The sequence below is a fragment of the Pelophylax lessonae genome, assembly GCF_965119305.1.
Source record: "Pelophylax lessonae genome assembly, chromosome: 3".
NCBI lineage: Eukaryota > Metazoa > Chordata > Amphibia > Anura > Ranidae > Pelophylax > Pelophylax lessonae.
In genome coordinates, this window is record NC_138770.1 from 626,055,307 (window position 1) to 626,081,510 (window position 26,204).

The following is a 26,204-nucleotide window of genomic DNA, read 5'->3' on the forward strand; positions in this document are numbered from 1 at the left end:
GCACGATTACTATGGATTACAAATAGTTTCTTTGGAACTATGACTGGAAGTTCTATAATGTTGTTTGGCCCTATTATTGTTGCTTACTCTACAGTGCGAGGGAGGCATTCAGGGCACAAAGTTCTGTTTGGGCACAACAGGCTATTTTTGACCTTTTGTGATACCGCACTCCCAGAACCCTGGACAGTGAACCTCCTCTAGACCACTGCACCATTCCAACTGTATTCAGCTATATCATAATCATCCAGTTGTATCTTTATCAATATGAACTATGTGAACCTTTGACTGGTCACATCCAAGGGCTACAGGCTCTGGTGTGGAGACACCCAGCTAAGGAACTACACTGGACTATCTCTTTGCAGGAGTATCTGCCTAATTTCACTGGACCCTGCGCACAATTGTCCCCATACAGTGGCAACACTGGTCAGGTGCAGGATCATATATATTCACAAGTTTTTTGTGGTCATAGATATATGTGCATGTGAAGTGGACATGGCTTTTAATTAGTATGAGTAACATTGTGTGATTGGTACCAGTTTTTATTGTTATTTTTTTCTTCCTTTTTTGTCTGACATCAATAAATATAATTCTAGAATGGATACAGTGAGTTGAATTAGCAATTTTGTTTGACATGAGATGGTTGAGCGAAATCTGTTTTTTTTTTTTCTCAGTTATTGCGCTATATGTTTTTCACTGATAGCTCCCATCTCATCCAATATTTAGCTTTGAATAAAGCTCATAGGAAAAATTTACATTACTGTTAAAGGCAGTATCTTGAGGGTCATTTTAACCCTAGTATATTTCACAAAGTTTGCACCTATTGCAACAGCTTACAATACATGAATCAGTGCACACTAGCAGCAAATAAGCTTAAACTGACAGTTTCTCTTGATAAGAACTCCACTACTTCCACTGATACTTCCCTTTACTGTGTTTCTCAGCTGTTTCATTACCTAGCAGAGCCCTTGGAAGGACCTGGTACTTCAAGGTATGAGGGAGCATGTGACTTTCACTTAAAGCGGAGATCAAACCTGAAAAACATTTTTTAGATAAAAATACCCCTGGGACAGTCAGGTCAGGGCTAGTGCATTTCAGCAAAGATAGCCTCTGAACTGTCCCCTGTTTCACTTAGCTTTTAGAATAAATACTTACCTTGAAAATGTCTTGTCCAGCGCTGCCATCTCAGGTGTGGGCAGCTGAAGCCAGAGCGTCCTCTTCGGTGCCCTCTTCGGTGACGTCGGAGTCCCAGAATGCCCTGCACCGGCCCTGCTCGTCACTTCCGGTGCAGGTGCGTCATCCCTGGACAGCTTCTGGGAATGCCCCAGAAGCTGTTTAGCAGGGAATGACGCACCTGCACAGGAAGTGACGAGCAGGGCTGTTGCAGGCGCAGTGACTCCTGGGAGCGATGACGCTCATCTCCCAAGAGTCAATACAAGCAGGAAGTGATGGCGTGGGCCGCGGCCGCAGAGGGAGGAAGAGGAGGGAAGGTAAGTCGATTTTCTTTAAAAACAAGGTAAGTAAATCAAAAATTAATTTTTAATTATGCAATTCTTTTTCAGGTACATTAAAGCAAGCGGATGGTGAAAAGTTGATTTTGAGGCCGGAACTCCGCTTTAAGGTATCGTCAAAAGGTAAAATCCTTTTTTTTAACTTTGGAAGAGGGAAAATGAATTAGAACACCTGACAGTTTTTATTGCGGCCTGTGTGTCCCCGTTAGGGAGATTCACCCTCTCTGTTTTGTCCTGTTTAATGTTATCATTGAAAGTAAAAGTAAAAAGAAATCCCAAATTTTGGGGGGGTTGTCCCCAGAAAAGTAATAGAGGGGAAATCTTCCAATGGGGACACTAATTCTGGTGACAGGGGGGTCCTCAAGAGATTCTCCTAATTTGCAGGTATTTTATCTCAATTACTGTTTGGCTATGGGACAGAAAGTGAAGGAAAATCTCCCCAATGGGACAAATATGGCAAAAAAAAAACCCTACAAGGGTTATAACCCTTCCTTACTCTATCCAAAAGGGAAAACAATTTTGTCTATAGTTCTACTTTAACCAAAAATGCAGTTTTGGGCACCTGAACATGAATGAACATGAGCTTACACATGGTTTTTCACACCAGTTGGTGTTAGGGCACTAAGAATGTAAGTATCAGTGGGAGAGGCTATCAAGAAAACCTATCAATTTGCCTCAATAGATGAAATGACAGATTTACTTTCATGATACTTTTTTAAAATGCTAAATTCACAATATAATCCTTCTTCCAAATCCAAGTCTTTCAGGTTTTTATTGAGTTTCTGATGTTGTCTTATAACTCTTCCAGATCAGTGAGATCCACAACAACCTTAATGAACAAGGTATCGTCTTTAATATAGCAGCCATTCCTTGGATTCTCCAGCTGGTTGTGAGACACGAAGCGCGGACATCCAGAGGCAATGTTCATTTCCCCTTCCGGCCTTTTAAAACTGCTGCTGTGGGGGTCAGCTTTGAAAACATCCACAATATTGTTTTTTTTCCCACTCTGGTCAAGAAGCATCAATGTGACCTTCTGCTTGAAAGGCCAGGGTAGGAGTGAGTCAAACTCTCCTTTCATGACTACAAAGTACAGTGATAAATAGTTTCCTTTGCCTGAACCATCCCCGTTGAGGTAGGCCCGAGCACACAGGCGGTAACCACACCGACTGGTGTAGAAGTGTTGACTATAGATGGAGGCCACACAACCTTCCACCGCCTCCCTCTTCTTCCTCTCGTAGTCTGTGATTTTCCAGATCAGCTTGCCGTTGTAGCAGGTGCTCTCTAAAAGTCTAAATCGCTCCTCGTTGCTACTGAGCTGAGTTTTGTGGAGGTTAATCTGCTTATTTTGCTTGTTGAACTGGTTCTCCAGGTTATCTGATCAGGAAATTAAAGAAGAGTAAGGATTGTCTGACTTTAAGACTACAATTGTCAGCAGGATTCATTAGTGCAAGCAGGCAGTAAGCTCCTAACACCCTCTTTTCTATGAAGAAAGGGCACATTTAGGATTGTACACTCATTAACCCATAATAGGTGACCAATATGTAGTCCAAAGATGATCAGATGCCTCACCATCTGTCATTCTCATTGAGGTCCTTCCTAAAATGTGGCAGATGCCTCATTGAGAGAGTTGCAAGACTTCTGCAGTTCTCTGTTGCAATCACAGACTTGCCACATCTTTTCTACCTGGTATCTATGGGTGTGATTCCAAAAACCTTTTGTTAGTCGGTTTAGCCAACATCCCTAAGAAATGTCTAGAAAATGGTTTGGTGCCTCAGACTAAGGGGGTGGGACTTTATGGGCTTAGTAAGACAATACTGTGTAAAAAATAAATAACCATTTATTGCAAGTAAACATATAGAATAATATCAACACTTGGTCATGTGTATGGGTTATAGACCTATGGGTGATGGTGAATAGAATAAAGAGGTTGGTGAAACGGTGATATAGTGACAATAAAAATATGTCTCTCAGTCAGTTTGTGCTTTGAAAAGCAGCTAGGGGTCTGCAGAGAGAGAATATCTTGATTCTACGCGTTTCGGCAAATGGAATAGATTGTCTTTATCAAGGAAAGTTTGTCCACCATATCTGAAAAATATAGTAGGTAACAGTCAATGGTCATAATCCATAAAATCCATTGACTGTTACCTACTATATTTTTTTCAGGGCTGGTATGGATTTTAAAGTAAACCCCACATCAAATTTTTTTTTTTAAATGGTGTTGGTTCCCCCCAAAATCCATAAAAACACTTATCCAAGCATGCAGCCTTGCAGGCCAGGAAAGGGGGTGGGGTGAGCGAGCGCTCTCCCACTCTCCTGAATCATCCTCCTAGGCCACATGCCCTAAACATGGGGGAATGCTTTGGGGCGGGTTTCTGACCCCCCCCCCCCCAAAGCACCTTGTCCCCATGTTAATCAGGACAAGGGCCTTTTCCCTACAACCTTGGCCAGTGGTTGTTGGGGTCTGTGGGCAGGGGGCATATCGGAATCTGCAAGCCCCCTTTAACAGATCCAACCCCTTCCCATGTGAATGGGTATGGGGTACATTGTACCCCCACTCATTCACTAAAAAAGTGTCAAAGAGTAAATAAAAATGCACATGCTGGTTGGTAAGGCTTAGCTTTCTAGTGTGCATGAAGCCTTACTGGTAAGCATTAAGCCTCTTTCACACATACGGTCCGTTTGTCTGTTTTTCATCCATCCGTTGACAGATGAAAAACGGACATCAGTGCATCTCTGTGTAAAAACGGATGACAATGGATGATCATCTGTTAACATCCGTTTTCATCCACTTCCGTCAATGTCCTTTTTTTGGAACGGATGAATGCCCTATTTTTCATCCGTCAAAAAAACGGATCGGACGAAAAACAGATGTAAACAGACAAACGGTCCGTTTTTCATCAGTTTTTTGCATTGGTAGTGGATTAAAAAAAAAAGAAAACGGAAGGAAAACGGATGAAAAAGGACGAAAAACGGATGAAGAAGGTCGAAAAACGGATGAAAAATGGATGAAAAACGGATAATAAAAACTGATACATTTTGACGTGACTGAACTGATGAACTGAACGGACGGTATGTGGGAAAGGGGCCTTATAGACAAAGATGGTGTTGCACATCACAGTCCGCTAATAAGTGATATCTCAATTATCCCTGCCTACCTTGAAATCGCCATAAACATTAGTTGATAGTTTCCCAACGTTTTTATGGCTGAATAGATAATGAGCGCTTGTCTACAGACCAGCATAGCAAAGCCCCTAAAAAGTGGAAAAAGGAATCTCCTTGCACAGCTCTTTATGCTCTAAACAGGAATGCCTGTGTGACTAAAGCATTCCTCTTTATGGAAGAAACAGGCATCATGAGCTGGTGGGAACACGCATTTACAGTTTACCATTCTCTTATGTCTATGGTTAGCTTTGGAATCGGACTCTTGCTACAGTGGTGGTGATCTCACTCCTCCTGTTGTATTCTCTATGATAAGAAACAATTTAATTAGAAGGAGAGTTGGCAGGTGTGCGATCCTGGGAAGTCAAGTGCAGAAAATATAAAAGATATAGGTGATTTAGCCCTCCTGACGTTTTGGGTGATGTGACAGGAAAATGTTCTAGGTAGCAAATGAAGCTGTAGGCCAATAGAGACAAGACTGCAAACTCTTCCTCTTCTGCCTTCTCTGCATTCATCCCATTCTTGATATGTTTCCCTAGGACACTAAGAGTAGAGACATACCTATACGTTCCTTGTAGTTTTCAATGGCGGTCACTTTCTGCTTGATACACTCAATGGCCTCAATTAGCGGCTTCAAGTCATGGCGGCTCTGCTCTTCACTTATTAACTGTACTAACTGCATCACCTGTTCTTCCAGCCAGGTAGCCTTCTCCATGTAACTAGTCAGAATCTAGGAAAGAAAAAACAACTGACAGTTGTTATAAAAGTACTTACACATGGTCTGATTTTTCATCCTAAAGTGGTAGTACATTCTGTTACACCACTTATACCTACAGATAAACTTATAATAAGGCTTACCTGTAGGTACTGTGAATATCTCCTAAACTTGCACTGTTTAGAAGATATTCAGAGTGCATGCAGCCAATGACATCACCAGTTGAAGGTGCTCTGAAGGTCTGGCATACAGTCCTGGACCTTCAGAGCCTATGTCCTAAATGGCGGCTCCCATGTGCATGCTTGGGAATGACATCATCACGCCCCTGGCCAATCATGTAGCTGGAGGCTGCAAACCCCGGAAAGAATGAAGATGTCAGCCTTCCCAGCGGTGACAGAGTGGTGCTGGAGGGCTTTATTTTAAGGTAAGTCTCTCATAATGTGTTAGTATGGGATGCATATTAGCACATTATGACATTGCCTTGCAGGGAATTTTTTTTTTTTTTCCTCCAACTGCTTTAAAGCTGAACAGTTTTTTCTCCATGCAGTAAAGCGATGCCTGCACTGCATGGGTTAACTGCTCCTTTTATCAAGGGGTTACCAGAAAGCATTCTAATCACCGAAACCTCCACCCCAGCGGCAAATGACGCTCCCCCATGATCCAGCAGTGGACTGTTCCTTACATCTTCATGGCTGGAACAGATGTAGGGTGTGAAGACATCAGGAACAGTCCGCCACACAAGATCGCTAGACCACGAGGGGGGGGGGGGCTTTATATTGTAGGACAATGCTAAATATTAATGACCTTAGGTCAGGGGTGTCAAACTCAATTCCATCTCAGGCCGCATGAGCAGTATGGTTTCCCTCAAAGGTTGTATCTGGCGTGCACTGCTTTCAAAATGCAGGGTTCAGGAGTGCGTTATGTACAGAGTGCAGAGTTCAGGAGTGAGTTACGTACAGAGTTCAGGAGTGTGCTATATACAGAGTGCAATTCCAGGGGTGCCCTATGCATAGAGTGCAGGGTTTGAGTATGCACTATGTACAGGCTGCAGGGTTCAGGAGTGCGTTACATGTGGAGTGCAGAGTTCATGAGTAAGCTATGTACAGAGTGCAGGGTTTAGGATTGTGTTGCATACAGAGTGCAGGGTTTAGGGGTGCGCCATGCACAGCTTTCAACCCCAACCCCCCCTCTTCCAAACCTAGTACCTCCCTGTGTAGCTGGCTCTGCAGGGAGATCGTTCTGTCTCTCAGATTCTGGAGATCTATCCCCACCATGCAGAGATTTGTTAAATCTAGGAGCCGCTGAAAGCAAAGTTGTCCCTTGTAAACACAGGAGGCTTCTGTGTTAACAAGTAACAGTGGGGAGTGGGAGCGGAGGGTGAGAGCCGGAGGTGGAGTAATGGAGTTCCTCCATATTCTGACTGCAAAACTGGGTGTGAGGGCCACATGACAAGGCCTGGCGGCCTGCATTTGACATATGTGCCTTAGGTATTCTCAATAGAATGAAGAGATAGGTGAACTAGTTGATATCTGGAATAAGTATGACTGTTCTCTGTGTTTGCTGTATTTTGACTACAATCGGTCTTTATCAGAAAACAAGGTTCCCAGTGATGGGCCTACTTCTCACCTGTGAGGTGGAGACGTGATTTCCATTGGTGACCCCAAGCTGCACAAATTGACGACATTCCTTCTCACACCATTTGACCGTGTTTGACAGCTCTTGAATTGTGCTCTCTTTGAGTTCCAGACTTTGCTTCAAATCCATCATCTTGTGAAAGAATACGACACACTAAAATCAATGATGATACACAAAAACTTGTACAGCAAAGCATGAGGTATGTCTACAACAGTCTTGAGTATATGTGCTAGCAGAGGTTGCCTAATCTTGACCAGTTTTGGCCATACATGCAAAGACAAACAAACATATCTCTTGTTACTTTCATACTTTTCATACCGCCTTTCCCTATTGACCTGATGCATGTGTACTTTGTGACCAAAGTACATGAATACCCCCTCTAATAAGTTCAGGTGTTTCAGCTGCCCTCACTGTTAGAGTATATGAAGCCAAAACCTTTTATTTTCATTTTTTTCCCTATCAGGTGGCGATTTCCCTTCACTTCCTGTCCTGGGGAGGCATCAGGATATAAGAGGAAATCTCTCAAATCTGAATAAAAGTCCAATCTTACTTGCCAAGATTACTTGTCTCCCTATTAGAAGATTTCTTCTCACCTCTTCTTCTGGTGACAACTATAAAATTTTGGGTTGTCACTCACTTTTTGTCTCAGTGACAATGGTCACCAGAACACATAGAAGGGTGAATCTGCCCAAAAGGGGAACATATTTGGCCATACTTCTCTTTTAAATATTTTCCCCAAAACCCACAAAATGTATAAATCCAAATGCTCTTACAAATCCAGTTATTACTTTGTAAACATAGCAGTGACATCAACGCTGTGCTGTATATAGCCTGATCAGAGAGCTGAGCTGTGGGATGGACCTAACAGACTCCATCCACTACAAGCTGCCTGCAGACAACTATAGTAGAGGGCAGAGACAGGATCAGTCACTTTGCACGTTAGGGGGGGAACCCTTGGGGGAATCAAAAATGGAGAAAGATCTGGGAGTCTTGGTTGATGATAGATTAGGCAATAGCATGCAATGTCAAGCGGCAGCTGCCAAAGCCAGCAGAATATTAGCATGCATAAAGAACGGGATGTATTCCAGAGATAAGACTATAATCCTTCCACTTTATAAAACTCTGGTCTGACCGCATCTGGAGTATTCTGTCCAGTTCTTGTCACCAGTCCTCAGGAGGGATGTGTTGGAGCTGGAGAGAGTCCAGAGAAGGGCAACAAAACTGATTAGGGGATTGGAGGACCTTAACTATGAAGAGCGTCTGCAATCGCTTGATTTATTCTCCCTGGAGAAGAGACGCCTGAGGGGGGACATGATAGCAATTTATAAATATCTCAATGGGGATCTCGGCATAGAAAAACAGCTATTCAGTCGAAGGGACTGCATGAGGACTCGAGGGCATACAATGCAATTAGAGGAGAAGCGTTTTAACCTCAGGCAACGTGGGGGGTCCTTTACTGTTAGGGCTACAAGATTGTGGAATTCTCTACCATAAGAGGTGGTTTCTGCGGGTAGTATGGTGGCTTTCAAAAGACTCTTAGACGTACATCTCAAGGATCAGTACATTGTGGGCTATGTGAGATGATTACAGCCACACACACCTACACAGGTTAAACTGGATGGACTATTGTCTTTATTCAACCTCACCTACTATGTAAAAGAGCAAAGCTGTGGGAGGGGCCCATCAGGCTCCACCTACTACAGGCTGCCTACAGAAAACGACAGGAGGGGGCGGAGACAAGACCAGCACAAGAAGAGAGAGCAGCAGTGATGGTTTTTTTCTTTTTTTTTACAGGAAGCTCCTCCACAAAAGTAAAGTCTCACACTGGATTACTGCACAGATCTGGAAGAAATACACAACGCACACCAGGATTCAAGGAAGAATACACATGACTTTTGCACTTGGACAATATTTACTTATCCTGGAGTTCAGCTTTACAATGGTTCTAATGGCTGAAGGTTTTTTTTTTACCTTAATGCATTCTCTGTGCAAAGGTCAAAAAACTTCTGAGCGCAGCTCCACCTCTAGCCCCCCCCCCCCTATACTTACGTGAGCCAAATCTTGATCCAGCGCTGTGCACGAGAGCAGCAGCTCTCTCCGCTCTCTCCTTACTCCTAGGCTCAGAGAGAGCAGCAGGAGCTATTGGCTCCTGGTGTTGTCAATCATAGCCAGTAAGGATGCAGGGTGGGCCTAAGCCATGCTCTGTGTGTCAATGGACAAATACAGCCAGCTCGGGAGTGAGCCTGCACAAGTGCCCTCATAGCTAGCGGCTTGCTATGTGGTGGGCACTTGGTGGGGGGGGGGGGGGACCCAGGAGTGCCAACGCAGGACCTGACAAAAGGAGGACCAGGGCTGCTCCGTGTAACACCATTAAACAGAGCAGGTAAGTATAACAAGTTTTTTATTTTAAAAAAAATGGGTTTACAATCATGTTAAGGTACTAACATTTTAGTCTAGCGGAAACCAGGGATGTCAGCTCTGCTCCAAAGAGCTTACAATCTAAGATGTGTCTGCTCAGACATGCTTTTACCTGCTTCTCAAGCTTGGTGTTTCTGTTCAGTACATAGAGCATGTGGTCTTTGAGAAAAGTCTCTTCATGCAGTTTCAGTTTTCCCCTTTTCACCTGGAAAAAAGGAGCAAAGCATTGTAAAGTTTAGGCGGAACTCTAACCACAATGTTTTCGTTTTGTTTTTGGATTGAGTGGTTAGAATCAATGTCAAGTTTTTATTGTCTCCTTTTGGAAATGAGTCGAAATCTCCCAAAGGGGAAACAGAAAATACAATACTGACTGAGATTTTACCCCTTTCCATCCTCCTTAAAAAATGCTTTTATTCCTGTCTGTGACCCAAATTGGCAGCCTCTCTCTCATTTCCTGGGCAAAAGGAATACAGGCAACACCTGACAGAGGTTCTAATCCGTCTTCTCTGTGTATCCAAAGCTATAAAAAAAATTACCTGGAGAAGAGCTTTAATTTTCAGGGTTCTGGCTAAGTTCCAGTGCTAAATGGGAGTGGGTATGTGATAAAGTGAAAATGCTAGCTGCCTGGCTGTCTCTGGCTTTGAGTCACTTACCTGGAACAACTAAAGTAGGAAATCCTCATGTGCATAAGTGTTCTGTGTCAGATACGCATGAAGCACTTAAGCCAATGGCATTACAGTCATATTTTTAAAAAGTATCTAGAAAATAACCGTGAAATTGGCCCAAGCCCCAAAAAGGGTATATATCACAAAAATATAGAGAAAGTATGGGTTTTAGGGCCCAATTGAAACAGGAAAACCAAGAGAAGAGACCATTTTATAAAAAATTGAACATTTTATTTATATCATATAAAAAATATAATGTGTAATACATGAGGGATTACTGAACACAGAGAGACAAATCCCCCATATATTCACCAAAATCAATAAAAAAACCACAGCACAGAAATATACCCCTAATAGGGGCTAATACATGCTTCAAGCTGATGTTGGTGCGAGAAGTCTCTGTTGCTATACGGTTTGAAGGTCCCAATGAGCCAACGCGTTTCGCATCGGGCTTCGCCAGGGCCAAAGAGACCGAGCAATACCGATATTTCTTGCTGTATATCGTGTTATTTATGGGCAGAACATCTAGACTCCTGTGTTCATGAATATCTTGTGAGCACCAAAATGGTACAACAGACCAATCTGAGATTACTGATCCTTAGGTTTATGTAGGTTCCCCATATGTTGTAAGGTGGTCTTTATACCCCTCTATCTGGATGTATCCTCATAGTAATTTGAATCAGTCAGCACAAACGCTGCATTCTACTTGAGTTAATATCAAAAGCATAACTTTCTAGCCAAGTCTTTGGGTTCTCCACTTCAGTGAACGAGCCTTCCCAAGCGACGTCATTCAATACTATAACGTGCTCTAATGTGGTCTGAGGAAACACATGGAGACAGGACGTGTCAGGGTCTCTTAGTGCATATCCCCCATCATTATGGGACAGTGTCCCCGGATCATAGACCAAGACCTTTGGAGATAGTAAGGAGCCGCTTGTCCTGCCTGCATATACAACATATGGGGAACCTACATAAACCTAAGGATCAGTAATCTCAGATTGGTCTGTTGTACCATTTTGGTGCTCACAAGATATTCATGAACACAGGAGTCTAGATGTTCTGCCATGAATAACACGATATACAGCAAGAAATATCGGTATTGCTCGGTCTCTTTGGCCCTGACGAAGCCCGATGCGAAACGTGTTGGCTCATTGAGACCTTCAAACCGTATAACAACAGAGACTTCTCGCACCAACATCAGCTTGAAGCATTTATTAGCCCCTATTAGGGGTATATTTCTGTGCTGTGTTTTTTTAATTGATTTTGGTGAATATATTGGGGATTTGTCTCTCTGTGTTCAGTAATCCCTCATGTATTACACATTATATTTTTTATATGATATAAATAAAATGTTAATTTTTTTATAAAATGGTCTCTTGGTTTTCCTGTTTCAATTGGGCCCTAAAACCCATACTTTCTCTATATTTTTGTGATTTTTAAAAAGTAGACGTCAATAATGGCAGCCTTTATATCTGTGCAGAACAGGTGTCCATTAAAGTGGACTAGAAGGAAGAACAGTGCAGCTTCAAGTTGATGGATCGGAGTTTATACAGGTCTGAAGATGCTCTCCCTGCTCCAGTTGTAGATCATGGGAAGAGGGGGAGAGAGTCACACACTTCTCACATACTTTGAAGTACCATGTACTAACAGAGAGTGTACAAAACAGCAGTTGAGCAAAGGTGAGTATATTCAACATAACACCAATATGACCTTGTTGGACCTCTCATTCCAATATCATGGCCATTAATATGGAGTTGCCTTCTACCCCTTTGTAGCTTTAACTGTCTCCATTCCTCTGGGAAGGCTTTCCACAAGATTTTGTGTGTCTGAGGGAATTTTAGACAAAGAAATATTTCTGCGGTTGGCTACAGATGTTGGATTAGAAGACCTCACTCACAGTTGGCATCCCAAAGAGTTCCTCCATTATCAAGCTCCTCATCCATGTCTTTATGGACCTGGCTTTGTGCACAGAAAAGGACCTTCTCCAAACTGTAAAAAGAGCAATATTCCCAACTAACTTGTTCCTAAATATTCCCAACTAACTTGTTCCTAAATATTCCCAACTAACTTGTTCCTAAATAGGGCTGAAGAGTGAGTGAGTGCTGTAACGACCACCGGATGAAGACCAGAAAGACTTCAAAGAGAGATATGTCACCAGTCCACCAGGGAACTCCATAAGAGGGTCCAATGCTTTATTGTATGATCGCATTACAGCAGAAGATAGCAAAGTTGGTGAAGGGATCCTATGTTGCTATAAAATGTCGCTAGCTTCTACTGTGATGCGATCATACAATAAAGAGTTGGACCCTCTTATGAAGCTCCCTGATGTGCTGGTGACATATCTCTTGCTTCTCCAAACTGTGGTCACAAGGTTGGAAGAACACAATTGTGTGAAACATCTTTGCATGCTGTAGTATTAAAGGTACCCTTTAATGAAAACACCTAAAATCAATAATTCTGAGGGTTGTCCCAGTGCCATCTTAAGAGCCTTATAGGCCCCCGGGCAATGAGGGAGAGAGAGCGAGGAGAGAGAGAGACAAGCAGCAGTCTGATTACCTTCCGCAGCGGCCGTACACAGCACAGGAAGGGAGGAGGTGGGTGGAGCCATTCTGGAATAGGCGCGAAGGAGGACGAGGAGGATAGTCCTCCGCTGTACATTCTGGGTCCCCTCTTCGGGAAGTCACTTGTTGCTAGATGCCAGTCAGCTGGCCATCCTAGCAACCAGTGTAGCGCAGAGCCGCAAACTAAAGACAGCGGCACCCGGCCGAGGAACAAACTGGTCTGGGGGGGGGGGGGGCTAGACCACCAGGTCAATTAAACTGGGGGGGGGGCAGATTGGGGTAAATTGCCACCCTGGCGTGGGGCCCCTTGGCAAGTGGGGCCCCCGGGGCAACTGCCCGGCGTGCCCATTCAGAAAGATGGCCCTGGGTTGTCCTCGTACTTTTGGCCATATAGTGTATGTGGGTTCTTGAGCAAGAAAAAAAATGGATTCTTGCTGCCATTGGTGACATTGACACCTTATTTTTCTCAACATTGTATAAATCAGCCCCAAACCACTTCTGTGACATAAGGAACTATTGTTTTAGAGGCTTACCTTCACATAGCAGCCATAATTAGTGAAAGGACAATCTACCTCGGCTTCAGGACAGAGGATGAGATGTTCGTCCAACTGCAAAACACATACATCCACTTCTTATAATATCTTATAATATGATTACATAGGGATATGGAAAAATCATCTTGGATTGGAATAGATGAATAATAGCAGCTGGGCTTCACTTTAACAGTAAACATTTAACAGAAATTCTTATGTACTTTCAGTGGGCACACATTCTGAGTTATTATTGCAGTGTTTACCTTAAGGCCCCTTTCACACTAGCAGACCCTTCATTTTTTTCTATGGAGCTTACATCCAATCTAATTCAATCCCTTAACCACTTGCCGACTGCCGCAAGTACATATACTGCGGCGGTCAGCCCCTCACAGGCAGAGTGATGTATCGGTACGTCACTAGCCTGTGAGGCTCTGGGGAGCGAGCGCGCGCCTCTGGCGGCGCGCTCCCGCTCCGGTGGCGCGCTCCCGCTCCCGCGCGGTCACGGACCCCCCCGCGCGTGTGACCGGCGGACCCGATGTCCGCTGGTCACTCAGCGATCGTCGGGGGAGAGGGAGAAAGTCAGGCAGCTAGTGTAAACAAGCCGCCTGTCATTCTCCCCTGTGTAGATTAGAAACAATGATCATACGGTTCTACTATGTAGGACTGATGATCATTGTTCCTACAGCTCAAGCCACAGCCAATCACAGTTAGAATCACGCCCCTAGGGATACACACAGCCCCTCCCTCTCAAATAAAGTTAACCCCTTCACTGCCAGTGTAATTTTACAGTAACAGTGCATATATATAGCACTGATTACTGTAGAAATGTCACTGGTAACCCCAAAAGTGTAAAAAATGTCAGTCAAGGGTCCGATCTGTCCGCCCCAATGTCGCAGTCCCGCAAAAAAAAATCGCAGATCGCCGCCATTACGCGTTAAAAAAAAAAAAAACAACAAAAATGACAAAAATCTTTCCCTTTGTTAGTAAACGCGATAACTTTTGCGCAAACCAATCAAAATACGCTTTTTGCGATTTTCTTTACCAAACATATGTAGCATAAAACAAATTGGTGGAAAATGTTAAAAAATTTTGATTTTTACATTTTTTTTGGGGAATTTCATATAAAAAAATGTGAAAAATATTGTTATTTTTGCAAAATTGACGCTCTTTTTTTGTTTATAGCGCATGATCAAAAAATCGCACAGGTGATCAAATACCACCAAAAGAAAGCTCTGTTTGTGGGAAAAAAAAGGACATCAAATTAGTTTAGGTACAGCGTCGCACGACTGCGCAATTGTCCGTTAAAGTCACGCAGTGCCGAATCGCAAAATACCCCCTGGTCTTTCAGCAGCCAAATCCTCTGGGGCTTAAGTGGTTAAAAACAGGCGGATGGGGACGTTCCCCTCTGTCTGGGCAGATCGGATCAGAGGGCAGTCAGTTGTCAACTGACAGCGGGTCCATTTACATCTGACCTACCAGAGGAGAATGAGCGCTGTCTGTGTCTGTTCTGCATCAGCAGAAGGATTCCCCGCTCCTGGTCGAGTCCACCCCGTGTGAAAGGAGCCTTAAAATATTTTATCTTTATCCATAAAAATGTTTTGACAAAACATACAGTTTAAGGGCTCATGCACACTGCAGCTCAAAAAAAATCAGCTTTTTTTAGGCATTTTAGCTTTTATTTCTCTGGCTAAAAGCTTGAAGAAGCTTGTGTTTTTTGTGCTCTTTTGCATGTGCTTTTTAGAGCATAAGCGTTTTTTTTTTTTTTCACAAACCCTCCCTCAGCTCATTTTTCCTTTATTTTGGGCATCTTTGAGCTTTTTTGTGCAGTTTGGTGTTTTTTTTTTTTTTTTTTTTTACCTGTAAGAGCATATGCCTGTAAAAAAAAAATTCCTGAAAAAGCCATAGTGTGCATGGAAACATTGGCTAACATGGAGGGGAGTTTCCAGGCAGAAAAAAATGAGATCTTAAAAAAGGAGCCGCTTCTTTGAGATGCAGTGTGCATGGTCCCTAAGAGAGTCTGCAGAAGTCGTGACGCGCAAGCGTATGACGCCACGTGTATAGGGGGCGGAGACTCAACGGACGAGCGACGACCCGACAGCACGGCTCCTCTTCTTTTCATGACATGTTCCTACAGCCAGCACAAGCTTAGATTGTACAGTATTATGTGAGTTCATTTCTTATTACTTCTTAATAAAGGGCTCTTATACAGAGAGCACTTAGATCTGTTGTGATATTCTTTTACATGCTATTCGTTATGTGCTGAGCTCTCCACACCGGCAGACCAGTGATTGGTACCAAAGTTATCGGACCCCCCCCCGTACTAAGGAAACATTGCTTTCTTGATCATGGTGAGAGGCCATCTAGTGGCTTTTGGTGGTGATGTCATGAGCACACTCTTTAAGGAAACATCTATCAAGCACTATATATGCTGAATTTGCACAAATGGACACTTACGGACTTTGTAGCACTTTCTATGCACTATATTTTATTATTGCACTCTTGCGCATTTTACACATAATGACATTGTGATTTATATATTTGTTTTGATACCACTATTGAATATTATTGGAATTTGGCAATATTATTTATGATTACGGGTATTGCAAGAAGAACATTGTCACTTTTTCATCATTTCAGCACCTTATTTGCACTTATTCACTTTAGCGCTGTACCCCTTCATGATATACATTTTGACTACTTTTTAAGTGAGAACGTTTTTGGAATAGCTGCTGGTTCTTATTTACTTCCTTTATCAGTTGTGCTGATTTGTATTACACTTGCACAGAAAAGACAATATACTTACTTCTTCTCTTGAACACGTATTACTGCAGTTGTTGGGACATGAAACTGGATACAACGGGCAATACTTTTTAATGTGAACCTAAAACAGAAAATAAAATTGATAAAATATAGATTCTACTATAAGGTTTTGGAAATGAAGATTAAAAATACTGTATTTAAAAAAAGAAAACAATTCTTTTTTTTTTTTTTTTAAGCCATCTAAATAGCTATTTATATATGTATATAATGTATTTATTTTGTAATTTCACATTCAGCCAACAGGGGGAGATTGGCTACTTTTTACTCCTATTTACTTTGCTAAAAAAAGAAAACCCATTGTTTACAGAGCTCAATAGCTCAAGCAGAAATGTACGTCCCCGGCTGCCTTTCAACATGTCAAGACATTCCAGTCAAAGAGACAATGTATAGGTTTTTAACCTTAATGCAGATAATCCATGAAGGTTAAAAAAAAAAAAACCCTTAAGCCTTTAGAACCACTTTACCCTAATTGGGTTTCTCTGTATGTAGTATTATAGAGGAAGTCCTCGTATTACCTGTAGGTCAATCGATGTCATGCTTTTGCTGCAATATTGGCACGCCTCGTCTCTTAATTTGCACTGTGTCAATAAATGGTGGTCCAGGTCTTTTCTGCAGACTTTGTCGTGACATCCTTTGTTACTGCACAGAACCACTTCATAGGAGCACTGGGTGAGATGATCCTGCAGGAGAATAACAGGTTGAAGTCAGTTTCTGGGGTACTTCAGTGGGTGGGTAAACTCTAAAGCTGCCCATACACAGCTTGTGGGCTGAACAAAAAAAAAATCTAACAGGTTCCTCCATCCCCTCTAAACAGCCTGAATGGATGACACTCCCACTGCTGCAATTGTATTTTGACAGCTGTCACCACTGGCTGTCAGAAAGTCCGAACAGTGCCTACATTTGATTGGATGCAGGTGCAACTCAGCTGACAATTTTCCCCCTGGCTCGCTCAATTTTTTCAATTAAACGGTGTTGGGTTAGAAGGTGGCGACAGGGCCACCAACAGAGCGAATATTGACCAGTTCATCAGTAACTGGCTGAAACTTGCTCCACATATGAGCAGCTTAAAGTAGTTGTAAAGCCTGAAGGTTTTTTTACCTTCATGCATTCTATACATGAAGGTAAAAAACCTTTAGTATACAGCTCCTCCCACAGCCCCCCCCAATACTTAATTGAGCCCAATCCCGATCCAGCAATGTGCATGACAGCGGCTGCTTTCCTGGCTCTCTGCCGTTGCTGTCAATCGCAGCAAGGGAGGAGGGAGCAGGCCAAGCCCCGTTCTGTGCATCTTATGGATCGTATGGCTCTGGAGTGAGCATGCATGATTGTCCCAATAGCTGCTTGCTATGGGGGCACTTGGCAGCGGTGGGGAACCCAAAGTGTCGGCAGGGGACCTGAGGAAATGAGGTTCTGGGCTACAGTTCTCTGTGCAAAACCGTTACACATGTTACATGTTTAGTATTTTTTTAAAAAAAAAATAGGGTTTTAGAATCAATTTAAGTGAACAAGTATTTGTCTCCAATTTTTTATACTCTCCAAATGCAAAAGCCAATGCCTGTTCTGTAAGATAGTGTCAGAACCCGGGAACCAGAACCAGAACTTGAACCTGGGACCTCCACTGTGTCTGGCAATGACTCTACTTACTGAGCCACCTGGAATGCTGGACAACTCCCTGGACAGATCCTTGAATGATCCTGCCATGAATCTTAATTGCCTTGAAGCTTGAACCAGTGGCGTACCTAGAGCATTTGGCGCCCGGGGCGGATCCTATATCTGGCACCCCCCCCCCCACTTTAAAATGTAAAAACACCCGCAAAAATTTGTAATGTTTCCAAGAATATTTATTGCACAAATTTTACAGCCCCCCTATCACAGTGCCCTTTGCAGTCTGCCCCCGTCTCTCTAATCACCGTTCCCCCTTTTGCACTCTCTGCCTCCCCTGCACAGTCCTACCTTTGGCATAAACAGATAGCTAATACTATTATCAATGTGTTTAAGTTTGAGTAAGAGATTGGAGACATGCTAAAGAAGATGGTCAGAGACTATGGACGTAATACAAGAGAAATCAGAGACTGAGGACATGATACAAGAGATGGCCAGAGACTACGGACATGGGACAGAAGATAGTCAGAGACTGAGGACATGATACAAGAGATGGTCAGAGACTACGGACCTAATACAAGAGAAATCAGAGACTGAGGACATGATACAGGAGATGGTCAGAGACTGAGGACATGATACAGGAGATGGTTGGTCAGAGACTGAGGACATAATACAAGAGATGGTCAGAGACTACGGACCTAATACAAGAGAAATCAGAGACTGAGGACATGATACAGGAGATGGTCAGAGACTGAGGACATGATACAGGAGATGGTTGGTCAGAGACTGAGGACATGATACAAGAGATGGTCAGAGACTACGGACCTAATACAAGAGAAATCAGAGACTGAGGACATGATACAAGAGATGGTCAGAGACTGAGGACATGATACAAGAGATGGTCAGTGACTGAGGACATGATACAAGAGATAATCAGAGACTACGGACCTAATACAAGAGAAATCAGAGACTGAGGACATGATACAAGAGATGGTCAGAGACTGCAGACATGATACAAGAGATGGTCAGAGACTACAGACATGATACAGGAGATGATCAGAGACTGCAGACATGATACAGGAGATGGTCAGAGACTGCAGACATGATACAGGAGATGGTCAGAGACTGCAGACATGATACAGGAGATGGTCAGAGACTACAGACATGATACAAGAGATGGTCAGAGACTGCAGACATGATACAGTAGATGGTCAGACACTGCAGGTGTGATACAAGAGCCGGTCAGAGTCTGCGGACGTGATACAAGAGATGATCTGAGACTGTGGACATGATCCAAGAGATGGTCAGATACTGAGGACATGATCTAAAAGATGATCAGAGACTGAGGACATGATACAAAAGAAGGTCAGAGACTGCAGACATGATAGAAGATACAAGAGCACTAGGGGGGCAGGAGGGCAAGCAGAGACTGGAGCACTGGAGGAGCTAAAGGGTGCGGGGGGGGGGACTGGAGAGAATTAAGAGGGGTTTGAAAAGCATTGCAGGGGGGTTGGAAGGCGCAGGGGGTGGAGAGCACTGGGGGGGGGGCAGGGAAAACCAGGGGGATGGAGAGCACTGGGGGGAACTGGAACTCACTGAGGGGGGAGCCAGGGAGCCCAGGGGGGTGGAGAGCACTGGGGGAGCCAGAGAGCATAGGGGGGAGATGAAAAGCACTGTGGGGAGCTGAAGAGCACCGGGGGGGCTAAAAAGCACTGGGGGGGCTAAAGAGCACGGGGGGAGAGAGCACTGAGGGGTTAAGAGCATGGGGGGGATTAAGAGCAGGGGGGTGTTAAGAGCACTGGGGGGGGTGTTAAGAGAAGGGGGTTTTAAGAGCACTGGGGAGGGTGTTAAGAGCACTGGAGGGGTGTGTTAAGAGCAGCGGGGGCGTTAAGAGCACTGGGGGGGTGTTAAGAGCAGGGGGGGCGTTAAGAGCACTGGGGAGGGTGTTAAGAGCACTAGGGGGCCAGCAAGTTGTATAGGAGAGGGGATGGGACAGCTGCATATAGATGATTTGATCTTTACATATTCCTCCTGCAGCCACTGAATGACTGCAGGAGGGAGAGGAGAATCAGCCATTTAGCGGCAGCAGGAGGAATACGGAAAGATGAATTCCTCTATATGCAGCTGCTCCATCCCCTCTCCTGTCCAGTTATATACACACAGAAGGCTGCTCACCTTCTTCCCGCCGACCGCCGCCCCTGTGAGCAGCGCGGATTGAAGGAGCCTTCAGATTGAAATGTGGGCCAGCCTGACACCCCCCCCAGAGCGTGGCACCCGGGGCGGGCCGCCCCCCCTCCACGTTAGTACGCCACTGCCTTGAACCCTTTGCTCCTCCCATGAGCTTCCTAATTTAAGCCATGTCTCTGCACTTCCTGGTTGCCAGAATATTGTGCCTTCACCAGCCAATATCTTGCTTGTCTCTCCTGCTGCCGTCCGTATCTTTGCCATCTTCCTTTATCGACATTTGGGTTGTTCCTCGACTTCGCTTCTGCTTTACCCCAACCTGCAACTACCTTGGCTATTCCTTGACTATGATTCTGCTTGATCCCTACCCGCTATATCTGCTATTGGACCCTGGCTTGCTCACCTCCTATTGGGGCGATCCTGAGGACCGCGACCTGGTGCTAACATGCAGCAAAATCCATCTCCACCATCAGGAGTTCTGGGGAACACCGGTTAGTACTTAGATTCCGCACCTCAGGTGAGCCTGCATCATCTGCCTGGGTGACCTGCCTGTGTTCCTATCCTGCGGGTTCCTGTGTAAGCTTCCACTGCTATAGCTACTGGTCTTCAAGCCCGAACCCTGATCGTGACAGATAGGCAAAGTCTAATGCATATTAACATTGTTACATTTCTTTATTTTTTTATTATTATTATTATTATGTAGCACCCTCCTAGGTAGGTGCTATAAGAGTATAATTTTTGGGTTTTTCTGCTTACCAGAGAGATTGCCAGGTAAATTTATATTGCTCTCTGCCTACTAGAAAGCAGGATTTTTGGTAGGGTCTGCTCATGGTGCTCAGGTGCAGCTCAGCTTGTCTGAAATGTTTCACACTGGTCCAATAGGGAGGCATATTGGACAGTGGGAGGAAACCTGACAAGTGAGGGCACAGGCATCGTTACAGCCCTTGAGATTGGCAGAGGAAAGTGGCTGAGTGCATGCTGGGTGACTGTATAAATGCCAAGGGCACATGTGCTTGGGGTCTTTGGCTGGAGAGCGGGGTCACAGAGGGATGGGGCAGCTGCCCCTACTCTGTAGAAGCTGCTATGCGGCCTCGGGTAGTCGACCTGAGGGCCTGAATGTTAGAGAAATGCTGAACCCAGGGGTCCTGCAGAGCAGACTGGAAGGGAGACACTGGAAAGTATTGGATTCTGCATACAGTGAGTACAGATCTGTGTCATGGAGCCTGTCATGTGAGGGCCATCTCGGAAAAGTCAGTGGACGGGTGTAAGTCAAAGGGGTGCTAGAGAGTGTCCTGGAGATAGTTTGTAGTTTGCATCAAGTCTACTGCTAGAAAGAGCAAAAGGCTTAAATGATTCTATACAAGTGGCAGTATGGTAAAAGCAGTGTGTCTGCTTCCACAAATAACCTGGTGAGGCCAAGTGAGATTTGTCCTTATCTACTGTGAATAATTCAGTTGGAATATCCCACTATTCCCTTCTCCCATCCAAGTTCCACAATAAATACCAAAACAAATACCCTGGACTATTTATTGAGTAATGAGCAAACAGGAGTAAGGATAGCTGTGTCAAAAATCCCCTAGTGACTGTCTGCAGGTAATCAGAGGGAGCCCGAGAAGTCAACACACAGCAAGCCCTATTGGGAGTGCTACAATTATTATATATATATATATATATATTTATATTTATATTGTGCCAACAGATTGCGCAGCACTTTACAAAGTTAGGGCAGACAGTACAGTTACAATGCAATTCAATACAGGAGGAATCAGAGGGCCCTGCTTGTTAGAGCGTCCAATCTAAGAGGGAGGGTCAAGTGATACAAAAAGTAATACAGTATCTCACAAAAGTGAGTACACCCCTCACATTTTTGAAAATATTTTATTTATTTATTTATTTTTTACTGTGACAACACTGAAGAAATTACACGTTGCTACAATGTAAAGTAGTGAGTACAGCTTGTATAACAGTGTACATTTGCTGTCCCCTCAAAAGAACTCAACACACAGCCATTAATGTCTAAACTGCTGGCAACAAAAGTGAGTACACCCCTAAGTCAAAATGTCCAAATTGGGCCCAAAGAGTCAAAATTTTGTGTGGCCACCATTATTTTCCAGCACTGCCTTAACCCTCTTGGGCATGGAGTTCACCAGAGCTTCACAGGTTGCCACTGGAGTTCTCTTCCACTCCTCCATGATGACCTCACAGAGCTGGTGGATGTTAGAGACCTTGTGCTCCTCCATCTTCCGTTTGAGGATGCCCCACAGATGCTCAATAGGGTTTAGGTCTGGAGACAAGCTTGGCCAGTCCATCACCTTTACCCTCAGCTTCTGTGATCGTCTTGGAGGTGTGTTTGGGGTCGTTATCATGTTGGAATAGTGCCTTGCGGCCCAGTCTCTGAAGGGAGGGGATCATGCTCTGCTTCAGTATGTCACAGTACATGTTGGCATTCATGGTTCCCTCAATGAACTGTAGTTCCCCAATGAGACAGGCCTTAAACCTTCAGGCACAAAGTCATTTGGAGTGATGAGATCAAAATTGAGCTTTTTGGCCACAACCATGAACGCTACATTTGGAGAGGAGTCAACAAGGCCTATGATGAAAGATACACCATTCCTACTGTGAAAGACGGAGGTGGATCGCTGATGTTTTGGGGATTTATGAGCTACAAAGGCAAAGGTAATTTGGTCAGAATTGATGGCAAGATGAATGCAGAATGTTATCAAACAATACTGGAGGAAAATTTGCATTCATCAGCCCGGAAGCTGCGCATGGGGCGTACTTGGACATTCCAACATGACAATGATCCTACGAGGCCAAGTTGACCTGTCATTGGCTACAACAGAATAAAGTGAAGGTTCTGGAGTGGCCATCTCAGTCTCCTGACCTCAATATCATTCAGCCACTCTGGGGAGATCTCAAACGTGCAGTTCATGCAAGACAGCCGACGAATTTACAGGAACTCGGAGGCTTTTTGCCAGGAAGAATGGGCAGCTTTACCATCTTAGAAGCTAAAGAGCCTCATCCACAAATACTACAGAAGACTTCAAGCTGTCATTGATGTTAAAGGGGGCAATACACGGTATTAAGAACTGGGGTATGTAAACTTTTGATCAGGGTCATTTGGGTAGTTTCTGTTGTCATTATGATTTAAAAAGAGTAAACACATTTGACTGATAATAAATGGCTTCAGCCAAACGCTAACCATGAGTGAAAGAAAAGTTTTTGTGTTATCATTCATATCCTCATAAATTCTGCCAGGGTATGTAAACAGTTATTGGGATTTTTTTACCATAGACATGTAGCAGAATACATTTTGACCAAAATGTATGAAGACATTTTTTTTGGTATGTTTCATAAAAATTCTTTTTTTTTTTTTACCACACGCCGACTGCCGCACGACTATTTACGGCGGCGGTCAGCCCCTCACAGGCAAAGTGACGTAGGGCTACGTCGCTAGCCTGTGAGGCTCTAGGGGGCAAGCGCGCGCCGCCGGAGGTGCGCTCCCGACCCCACTCGCTCCCTAACATGTCCGCGCGTGTGACCGGCGGACCAGATGTCCGCCGGTCACTCGCCATCATCCGGTACAGAGGGAGAAAGGCAGGCGGCTAATGTAAACAAAGCCAAGTGTCATTCTCCCCTGTGTAAGTGCAGAGATCATACGGTCCTGCTATGTAGGATCGTATATCTCTGTAGTTACACAAACAGCCACATCCCTTTACAGTTAGAAGCACGCCCCTAGGGACACACTTAACCCCTCCCTTCTCCAATAAAGTTAACCCCTTCCCTGCCAATGTCATTTTTACAGTAACAGTGCATATGTATAGCACTGATTACTGTAGTAATGTCACTGGTACCACCAAAAGTGTCAAAAATGTCAGTCAGGGGTCCGATCTGTCCGCCGCAATGTCGCAGTCCCGCAAAAAAAAAAATCGCAGATCGCCACCATTACTCGTTAAAAAAAAAACAATAGAAATTACAAAAATCTTTCCCTTAGTTAGTAAATGCGATAACCTTTGCACAAACCAATCAAAATACGCTTATTGCGATTTTTTTTTACCAAACATATGTAGCAGAAAACAAATTGGCCTAAAATGTTAAAAAATTTTGATTTTTACATTTTTTTTAGGAATTTCATATAAAAAAATTTGAAAAATATTGTTATTTTTACAAAATTGTCGCTCTTTTTTCGTTTATAGCGCATTATCAAAAAATCGCACAGGTGATCAAATACCACCAAAAAAAAGCTCTATTTGTGGGGAAAAAAGGACGTCAATATCATTTGTGTACAGCGTCGCACGACCGCGCAATTGTCCATTAAAGTCACGCAGTGCCGAATCGCAAAATAGGGCTTTGTCAGGAAGGGGGTAAAATCTTCCGGGGCTTAAGTGGTTAAAAACAATCAGTCTTTTTTCATTTATATAATAAAAAAATAAAAAACACAGAGGTGATCAAATATCACCAAAAGAAAGCGCTATTTGTGTGAAAAAAATTCTTTATTTCATGCAGGTACAGTGTTACAAGACCGCGCAATTACCAGTTAAAATAGCGCAGTGCTGAATAGCAAAAAATGCTTTGGTCATGAAGGGGGTAAAATCTTCCAGAGCTCAAGTGGGTACATGTGTGACAGCTTATGGTGGGATAGCTCAGGTGGGTTTGAACTCAGGTCTGAACACGCCTGAGCTCATCCCTACTTGTAATGTCCCCTGTGAGCTCCTGAACCTCTTCTTTTCCCTCCTTACCTCTCTTTGTTTGGAACGAGCAGTGTACATACATTGCAGTTATGTGCTCTATGCACTCTACAAATCCCATAGTTCATAGACCACCTTGTGAGCAAGCAAGAGAGGGTGGCTACACTGCTACACTACTACATACAGTGGGGCCATAGAGAATGATATATATTTAAAATAAAAAAAGGATAAAAAAATATTCTCTACCTGGAACCTCCCTAGCATCACTTTGGCGTCACATTCGGGGGCATTTCTGCAGAAAACCAGTAAGTTCAGGACTTCTCTTTTACAGCAATTGTCTTTAAATATCTGCAAAGGAAAAAAAAAACAGGAACATCTTTAGTTATTTTATTGTTCTACAACAGGGTGTATTTACACTGCACAAAACTCCTTCCATATACTCATTTACTTAGATGTAGATGTGAAACCCTAACTCAATGACATTTACTTTACTTAACCACTTAAGCCCCGGAAGATTTTACCCCCTTACTGACCAGGGCCTATTTTGCGATTCGGCACTGCATAACTTTAACGGACAATTGCTCGGTCGTGCGACGCCGTACCCAAACAAATTTGGTGTTCTTTTTTTCCCACAAACAGAGCTTTCCTTTGATGGTATTTGATCACCTGTGCGATTTTTTGATCATGCGCTATAAACAAAAAAAGAGCGTCAATTTTGCAAAAATAACAATATTTTTCACATTTTTTATATGAAATTCCCCAAAAAAAATGTAAAAATTAAAATTTTTTAACATTTTAGGCCAATTTGTTTTATGCTACATATGTTTGGTAAAAAAAAAAAAAAAATCGCAAAAAGCGTATTTTGATTGGTTTGCGCAAAAGTTATTGCGTTTACTAACTAAGGGAAAGATTTTTGTCATTTTTGTTGTTTTTTTTTAACGAGTAATGGCGGCGATCTGCGATTTTTTTTTGCGGGACTGCGACATTGCGGCGGACAGATCGGACCCTTGACTGACATTTTTGACACTTTTGGGGTTACCAGTGACATTACTACAGTAATCAGTGCTATACATATGCACTGTTACTGTAAAAATGACACTGGCAGTGAAGGGGTTAACTTTATTTGAGAGGGAGGGGTTAAGTGTGTCCCTAGGGGCGTGATTCTAACTGTGATTGGATGTGGCTGTGTGAGTAACAGCACAGATCAACGGTCCTACATAGCAGGACCGAATGATCTCCATTCTTACACAGGGGAGAATGACAGGCGGCTTTGTTTACATTAGCCGCCTGCCTTTCTCCCGTTGTAACCGACGATCAAAGGTCGCTTTGCCTGTGAGGGGCTGACTGCCGACGTAAATCGTCGTTAGGCAGTTGGCAAGTGGTTAAAGTGAAACTTTAGTCAGAAAACGAACCCCTGCTAGATCACTGTCTGCAGGCCTCTTTTGCAGGTATAGCTATAAAAAAATAAATAAAACTAAGTGCCTGTTCTGGTAAAAATCCATTAATAAAAAGTCTCACACTGCTCTGCACATTCTCAGTTGCTCTCTATTTTTTTAGACAGTGTGCTAAAAATGTAGAATTCGATCTGCTGACAGCCCAAAGATTTATTGCTGCTCAGGGGCTCTGGGCTTCAGCAAAATGGCAGCCACTGGCAAGAAGACTCTTGAGGACCTGATTGTGAGGACTGAGACTTCATGGAAAACGGGCCACTAAGGG

The 26,204-nt window shown here is 43.6% G+C and overlaps 1 protein-coding gene across 3 annotated transcripts in view; it reads right to left on the reverse strand.

Moving 5' to 3' along the window:
- Positions 1 to 2,189: 2,189 nt before the first annotated feature.
- TRAF5 (TNF receptor associated factor 5) overlaps positions 2,190 to 26,204 on the reverse strand; it is an 82,909-nt gene continuing 58,894 nt past the window's right edge. For 2 of the 3 annotated variants that reach the window (XM_082248953.1, XM_082248952.1), the window contains exons 4-11: positions 24,735 to 24,836; positions 16,530 to 16,694; positions 15,998 to 16,075; positions 13,195 to 13,269; positions 9,548 to 9,640; positions 7,009 to 7,149; positions 5,229 to 5,397; positions 2,190 to 2,882 (exon numbers count right to left, since the gene is read on the reverse strand). In XM_082248953.1, the coding sequence (XP_082105079.1) occupies positions 2,302 to 2,882; positions 5,229 to 5,397; positions 7,009 to 7,149; positions 9,548 to 9,640; positions 13,195 to 13,269; positions 15,998 to 16,075; positions 16,530 to 16,694; positions 24,735 to 24,836 (1,404 nt within the window). In that variant the 3' untranslated portion in view covers positions 2,190 to 2,301. The remainder of the gene's footprint in view (positions 2,883 to 5,228; positions 5,398 to 7,008; positions 7,150 to 9,547; positions 9,641 to 13,194; positions 13,270 to 15,997; positions 16,076 to 16,529; positions 16,695 to 24,734; positions 24,837 to 26,204) is intronic. The other variant, XM_082248954.1, reaches the window with a different exon arrangement.